Source organism: Clarias gariepinus, chromosome 2 (assembly GCF_024256425.1).
Source record: "Clarias gariepinus isolate MV-2021 ecotype Netherlands chromosome 2, CGAR_prim_01v2, whole genome shotgun sequence".
Taxonomy (NCBI): domain Eukaryota; kingdom Metazoa; phylum Chordata; class Actinopteri; order Siluriformes; family Clariidae; genus Clarias; species Clarias gariepinus.
Genome location: NC_071101.1, coordinates 49,695,605 through 49,703,496, shown reverse-complemented (window position 1 = coordinate 49,703,496; position 7,892 = coordinate 49,695,605). Strand labels below are relative to the sequence as shown.

At 34.3% G+C, this 7,892-nt stretch overlaps 2 protein-coding genes across 2 annotated transcripts; one reads left to right on the top strand and one right to left on the bottom strand.

The window, feature by feature from the left end:
- Nucleotides 1-1,046: 1,046 nt before the first annotated feature.
- On the top strand, nucleotides 1,047-2,039 carry LOC128542622 (trace amine-associated receptor 7a-like). Its single transcript, XM_053512559.1, has one exon. The coding sequence runs from the start codon at nucleotides 1,047-1,049 to the stop codon at nucleotides 2,037-2,039; it is 993 nt and encodes a 330-aa protein (XP_053368534.1).
- A 4,202-nt stretch (nucleotides 2,040-6,241) lies between these two features.
- LOC128517170 (trace amine-associated receptor 13c-like) lies at nucleotides 6,242-7,234 on the bottom strand. The gene has a single exon (XM_053490979.1). It carries the CDS (start codon nucleotides 7,232-7,234, stop codon nucleotides 6,242-6,244), a length of 993 nt encoding a protein of 330 aa, XP_053346954.1.
- Between the last annotated feature and the right edge of the window lie 658 nt (nucleotides 7,235-7,892).

The window sequence follows — 7,892 nt, the reverse complement described above, 5'->3', positions numbered from 1 at the left end:
TACTCATATTAATGAAACTTACAACTTTATAAGTGATGTTCAGCTAATTATCAATAACAGTGTTTTATTAATTTGAGTAAATGTGAATTAATAAAAGAGAATTAGCTTTTACATTTACCTAATTAAACTACACACATAGTTAATATGTGCAATCTGGAAATAGTCATGTCAATAGACATGAATGCTTCCATACTGTATGTACATTACTGACATTACATTACTCAATAAGCACACCCACAAGTAAATCATGAAAGTTTATATGCTTATTCTGCAGTATGACAAACTTAACATAAACAACATAAAGAGGCGATAACTGATGATTACTCATTTGCCAAGTGCCTAAAAATGGCAGCTTGGTGATGACGGGGTTTACGCCAGTGACACAGTGATGAGTAGTCCAACATCATAACCATCTCAGAAATTAATGTCAGTACAATCTATTACATTAGCATTCATGGGCATTCTCAGACATGCTTATTTAGAGTGACTTATTGTCACTGATTATTGTCATCTTCCTCTTCGGACCACTTTTAATAGTTCCTAGCCAATGCACACCTGGACCACCCTACAACTGGGTTGGCATTGCTTTGATACAGTAATTTAGCCATATTAATTAAAAATCTCAATATCCCACCGGATGAGTAACTGTAAAAAAGATAATTTAGATTATTTACTTCTGCTGTCAGTTATAGAACTATATCTCTCAATGTGTATTCCTTTAGAACTTGGTGACATTAGAGGATCAATAAAATGGATGGGGGGGGAAAAACAGAAAATTAGGCTTGTTTAACCCCATTAGTCTGATTTGACTTCCATTTTATTGGAAGAAAAAAAAAAGCCCCTGTTGTTCCAACAAGGCATTGCGTCATTAATATCATATTCGCATTTAAATTAGGAGGTGTGATCCTATTTTAAACTATAAAAACATTAGCGCTGCATAAGCCATGAGTCATTTGATTGTGACCTTTTACAGTTGCAGTTTTATAACTGTAGCATATACATTATGCGATTTTTAAACTCTGTAGACAGAAAAAAAAATTAAATTCATGAACCTGACAGAGTTTAACCAGTCTGACCTCTGTGTGCATTTCTCCTGTCCAGAGAGAGGTGAATCTCCTGCAGTTTATGTCTTACTTTACACATGTTCAGCTGCTGTGGTTCTGCTAACAGTGTGTGGAAATCTGCTGGTAATTATCTCAGTTTTTCACTTCAAACAGCTTCATACACCAGCAAATGCACTTGTGCTCTCTCTGGCTGTGTCAGACTTCTTTATTGGTGCATTTGTGATGCTGCCGATGTTTATCTGGACTATTGAGTCATGCTGGATTTTTGGGAGAGATTTATGCTTAATGTTTTGGTTAATTAATGGTTTCTTGACCATCTCAGCTACTTATACCATTGTTCTTATAGCTATCGATCGATATTTGGTTCTCTCAAATCCCTTTCTCTACATAAGCAAAATCTCTAGGAGGAATATGTGCAAGGTTATTTATTCTAACTTACTTGTGTGTCTGGCGTATATCATAGCATTCTATTATTTCAATGGAATATTTACAGGTTATTTGATCTGCCCGGGAGAATGCTCTTTCGCTCTGAGTCAGGTTTGGTTTGTAATGGATCTTATATATACATTTATATTTCCACTTTCTGTTATAATCATATTCTACACTCTGGTTTTTGTGATTGCTAAGAAACATGCCACTGCTATCAGAGAGCTTAATAATCACACACGACCTAAAACACAGAAAATCACCTCACACTCGATGAAATCTGAGCGAAAAGCAGCTAAAGTCCTCGGCATTTTAGTTTCTGTGTTTCTGGTGTCTTTACTTCCATATTATATATACAGTATATTAGGTGATGTAGTTGAACTACAGGCAGAAACTATTCATAAAGTTCTCATTTTAGCATATCTCAATTCCACAATTAATCCATTTATTTATGCTGTGTTTTACCCATGGTTTAGGAAATGTATTAAATTAATTATCACATTTCAGATATTTCAGACAGACTCTGCATTAATCAGTGTTTTTTCATGAATTAATTTTTACTCTTTTTTACCCCTTAATTATTATGTAATATTTAAAATCTACTAACAAAATCTAATTATTGTCATCAATATAATGAAATATATAAAAATATTTGGTTAGATAAAGTATGTTATAATATATAATACCATATATGTAACAATGTATTGATTGTGGGAATTTTACCATTTTCATACTCTTAAAGACTTTTACAATTATTTATGTTTTTTTTTTTCTTTTTATCATCATCATTATTATTATACATTGATGGTAACCAGAGCCACTATTCTTCAACACCTATGTGGACAACTGACCATGGCATCCATATGTGTCCTTTTGGGTATTAATATGAACTTGGCCTGGGATGGTTTTTCACAGATTTTGAGAAGTTATAAAGGTCAGGCACTGATGTTGCATCAGTTGCAGTTAGCATTATAAAAATAATCTCAAAGGTGTTAAATGGAGTTGATGTCAGGCCTCAGTTCTTCTTCATCAATCCTGGAAAACCATGTGCTCATGGAGCTTATCCATATACAAAGGCGTTTCCATATTGAAGCAGGTTTGAACAAGTCATTTTCAGTAAAGAGACATTATAATGCTATTACAAAGACATTTATGTTTGTGTGATTCCAACTTTGTGGCAACAGTTTGAAGAAGAATGTTATATGGATATGTGTTTTGCTAAATTATTCTCTTAACCTGTAAACTCTGCTGTACAATTCTTAAATACAACAAATAAACAATGATACAATACATTTATTAATGCATACAGACACTATTTTATATTTAAATACTTTGTTCTTAATACTAATTTTGATGCAAAGATACATAGAAATATAAAAATATACATATTTATATAGTTTGTAAATTGGCAAAGTGTTGTAGTGCTAAATATATTCGACTGGCATTTAAGACAGATGAGGATGTTAAATGTCCTCATTTAATTTCTTTATTACAAAAAAGAAATAAATCCACAATCCAAATTGGAGTGAAAATAAACAGGTTAGGTGATTTCACAAATAGACTTACTTGGGCAAAAAAAAAGCAGAAACAAAACCAGAAGTTTAAAATGTATTCATAATTATAGAAATGTAGAAACAACAGCAATTATTTATAAAGCTTGGCCATTAGAGACCTGAATAAATGGTAATGAAACCAGTAATGACACTAATGTCATAAAGAGAAGTTAAAACAACACTACTGACTACTACAAACTATTACAGATAGTTAACACTATCATAATAACCCCATTATGCTATACAATGTTTTTGTAATAGTTGTTGTTGTTTTTTGTGAGCTGAGAATATTATGACATTATGAAATAAAGCTGCTCACATCGCACGCACTTTTACTGCGCAAAAGGCAGCGTTTATTTGGCGAGTACATATTTCAGTTTTGTTGTTTTTTTAAAGAGCCTCTTGAGTGTGGTGAGTAATTTTCTTGGAAGTTTTACCTAAATTTTGAAGATTTTATTTAGTTTCTTTATTCAAGCACTTTTTGTTCTGTTCAACAAAAATCAATGACTGACATTGCGAGGACTAAAACCATAATTAGTGTGATGTAGTAGATGTTCGTTACATGGAATCTAGTTATTAAATGGCTGGATACGTTCCAGACAGACCTAATACAATTGTCTTTTTAATTGACTTCATAATAAAGCCCAAATGAACATGGGTTCTATTTGGAGCCTGGTTCCTCCTAAAATTCCCTCTTTATATTTGTTTTAGAGATTTTTTGCTTGTCACTGTTGCCTCCAGCTTTCACATTAGAGATAAACAATATTTAATTCTTTACCTCATATGAGATTGTACAACAGGTTTGTGAATACAATTTTGTAAATGGTAGGGCATTCAGAGCACGTCAGAGAGGTCATAGTGGATCCAAGGGCAGATTAAGGGTTAGAAGAAGATCTTTGTCATTTGTTGTGCTGATGTCTATATGGGGTGATGCTTAAAGCAAGCTTGGCTGATAGTGTGGGAGTCTTATTAACATGCTTGACACTGTATAAGGATTCGAATAGTTATCCTTACAGAGTGTTTAAAAACAAAGACAACTTAGAAAAAAAATATGCTGTCTTTCATTTATTTACTAAAGACAATATAGTTTACGGTTAGTTACCAGGCTTAACACTTGTCAGCAAGTTTACATCCACATATTTTCATGAATAGCCATTACGCCAATAATGAGCAGACATACATTGTAAGGTGCATTTGAGAAAGAGCAAGAAAAAAAAAAAAGGGGAGCAAAAGAGGGGGTCAACAACCCAATCACCTATTGGCTGATCATTATAACTGGCATTATTGCTGCACTGTATTGGAAGGCAGTGTGTATGGAGAGTGATGTTTAAAAGGTATACAATAATCTTGCAATGAGGTTTTGTCAGAGTGTGGTTTAAATAGGGAGGAAAGCACAGGTGTGCAGCATAAAGAAGGAGGCAGTGAAAATAAAGAAGCAAAATGGATCATGAAACAGGAGTGCACAGGTGATCATGGCAAGTCATTTTTCCATCTCACCAAACTTAGGAGCATCTTATCCGTATCTGATGCAAAAAAAGCTAGTTCATGCATTCATGACCTCCAGACTGGACTATTGTAATGCATTACTAAGTGGTTGTCCTGCATCCTCAATTAACAAGCTACAGTATGATCATATAACACCTATATTATCATTCCTGCACTGGCTACCTGTTCAATTTAGAATTAATTACAAAATAGTATTACTTACATACAAGGCTTTAAATGGTTTAGCTCCCTCATACCTAACCAGTCTTCTGAAACGCTATAATCCACCACGTCCCTTAAGATCACAAAACTCTGGACTTCTGGTAATTCCCAGAATTTCAAAATCTACAAAAGGGGGCAGGGCATTTTCATATTTGGCTCCAAAGCTTCGGAATAGCCTTCCAGACAGTGTTCGGGGCTCAGACACAGTTTCCCAGTTTAAAAGTAGATTCAAGACGCATCTCTTTAATCTGGCATACGCGTAACTCATCCCATAACCTCATACTCCAGTACACCTATCCTGAATGGCAACTACGCTAATTCTCTCCATCTGTTCTGTACTTTTCTACCCATCCCGAAGCATCTGGAGATTGTACCAGCTTCAGTAGACAAAGGCCAACCCTGCGAGGATCCTGAGGCATCCAGAGAAGGACCAGCTCCAGCTGGATTCTGCCTTATTATGATTGGAGCTACACATCCTGCTCCTGTGCTCCCAGTGATCCAGACCCCATCTGCCCTCTGCACCTACTGACTCCCTGTGCTGAACTGGACTTCATGTTAATTTAAAGAATTTCTGTTATATTGTACTTTCACCTCCACAACACACATGATATTTCTATCTGTTATCACCCAGATGAGGATGGGTTCCCTGTTGAGTCTGGTTCCTCTCAAGGTTTCTTCCTATTGCCATCTCAGGGAGTTTTTCCTTGCCACTGTCGCCGTCACCCTTGGCTTGTTCATCAGAGAAATTTCATTCATTCATCTCATTATTATCTAGACACATTTTTCTCACACATACACAATTTATTTTATATATATTTGAATATATTTTTTTTTAATGAATTTCTTTTATTTTTGTAAAGCTGCTTTGAGACAATGACCATTGTTAAAAGCGCTATATAAATAAAATTGAATTGAATTGATTGACAATAGAACTCATTGCAACTGATTTTATACCTTTATACCTTAAAATATAATTTAAAAGTATAATTTAAAATACATTATGTGGTTGAATGTATGTGCTTCTGCAAAGGTTAGAAGCCACCAGTTGTATAGAATGTTTTACATTCTTTCGCATTCATGTTTCCTTCACTGAACCTAAATGATCTAGGCTTGTTTCAGCATGACTATACCTCAGTGCACAACTAAACTATATAAAAAAAAATGGTTGCCAGGTTTAATATTGAAGAACTTGTCCCAAGCCCTGAACTCAACTCGGCTGAATATCTTTGAGCTGAACTAGATTAATTAAGACATTATCTTTCAAAATGTAGCACAACTTTTCATTTCTAAAAACCCATGATAATGACCAAAGACCAAGTACAAATTAATCCTTAAAATCCATCTTGCCCTTATAGTGTATATTTTTAATCTACTTGCAACTTACCTTCAAATCCCTGTAAAATGTAAAAATTTAAATAGCTGAAAATGTGATTTCCTACAATAAGCATAACAGCTAGAGACAGACAAAACATTAAAAGAAGTACAAACTGTTTATGAAAGAACATTTATTAATGCAGAGTCTGTTTTGAATATTTGCAAAGTTATAATTAATTTAATGCACTTTCTAAACCATGGGTAAAACATAGCATAAATAAATGGATTAATGGTTGAATTAAGGTACAGCATAATTAACAATGTATGACTAGTGTCTGCCTGTAGTTCAATAACATCTCCTAATAAACTGTAGATAAAATATGGGAGTAAACACACCAGAAACACAGACACTAAAATGCCGAGGACTTTCGCTGCTTTTCTCTCAGATTTCATCGAGTGTGATGTGATTTTCTGTGTTTTAGGCCGTGTGTGATTATTAAGCTCTCTGATAGCAGTGGCATGTTTCTTAGCAATCACAAAAACTTGAGTATATAATATGATTATGACAGAAAGCGGAAAAACAAATGAATATATAAGATCAATTACAGAATAAACATCATTCCAAAAGATGAAACACTCTCCAAGACACATCACAGAATTTGTAAAGATTCCATTAAAATAATAAAATACTGTGTTATACATCAAACACACAAGAAAGTTAAAATAAATAACAATGCACATAGTCCTTCTAGAAATTGTGTTTGTATAGAGAGATGGGTTTGAGAGAGCCAAATACCGATCTATTGCAATCAGAGCAATATTATAGATGGATATTGTTATGAGAAGACCATCAATTAACCAAAAAGCAATGCAAAAAATTCTCCCAAATATCCAGCATGTCTCAATTGACCAAGTGAACATCGGAGTCATTACAAAAGCACCAATAAAGAAATCTGACACAGCCAGAGAGAGCACAAGTGTGTTTGTTGGTGTGTGAAGCTGCTTGAAGTGAAAAATGGACACAATGACAAGCAGATTTCCACACACTGTTAGCAGAACCACAGCAGCTGAACACACATACAGTAAGATATAAAGTACAAGAGAGACAGATCTTCCTGAACAAAAGGAATGTTCACAGCGATCAGTCTGATTAAACTCTGTCAGGTTCATGAATACAGCATCTCTCTAATGTCTTCAAAGTTTAAAACAATACCTGATATTATATGGTACTTTAGGAAATTTGTGAATGTAACTGGTCAATATCTTACATCTTATGGCTCAAACAGCTGTGGTGCTTTTATAGTGAGAAAATAGATTACACCCCTTAGTTTGAGTGACATGATACAAATGATGTCTTGGCTCATTGGAATAAACATACTTTGAGTTGTTTGTTTGCTTGTATTGTGCAGTATTTTTTAATGAACATTTTATTACAATATTTTTACAAAAGTCGTTGACCCTGTTCATGTGGCTGCCTTTTTCATTTTTTGAGGCTGTTTAGTAGACTGGTGACTAAAAGATCATTGTCATCTGTGTAGCAAACTCCAGTTCCCAGCATGCCTTTCAAGCCTGACACTAACCTGCATCACACAACCATTGTCTCTCCTCATCTGATTTTTTAGGTAGGAAAGTGTTACAAGTTCCCTAATGCTACAGTAGTAAGCATAAAGGTTAAACCATTTCTATAAGCCATGAAGTTTGCCTACAAACATTTATTGTGCTATTAAACATTTAGGACTAAGACCTAGAGGGGGCACAAAATCACTTTTGGTGGTGTTTATTACAACCTAAACAGACTTAATGACATTTACTTAGATACACAGACAGA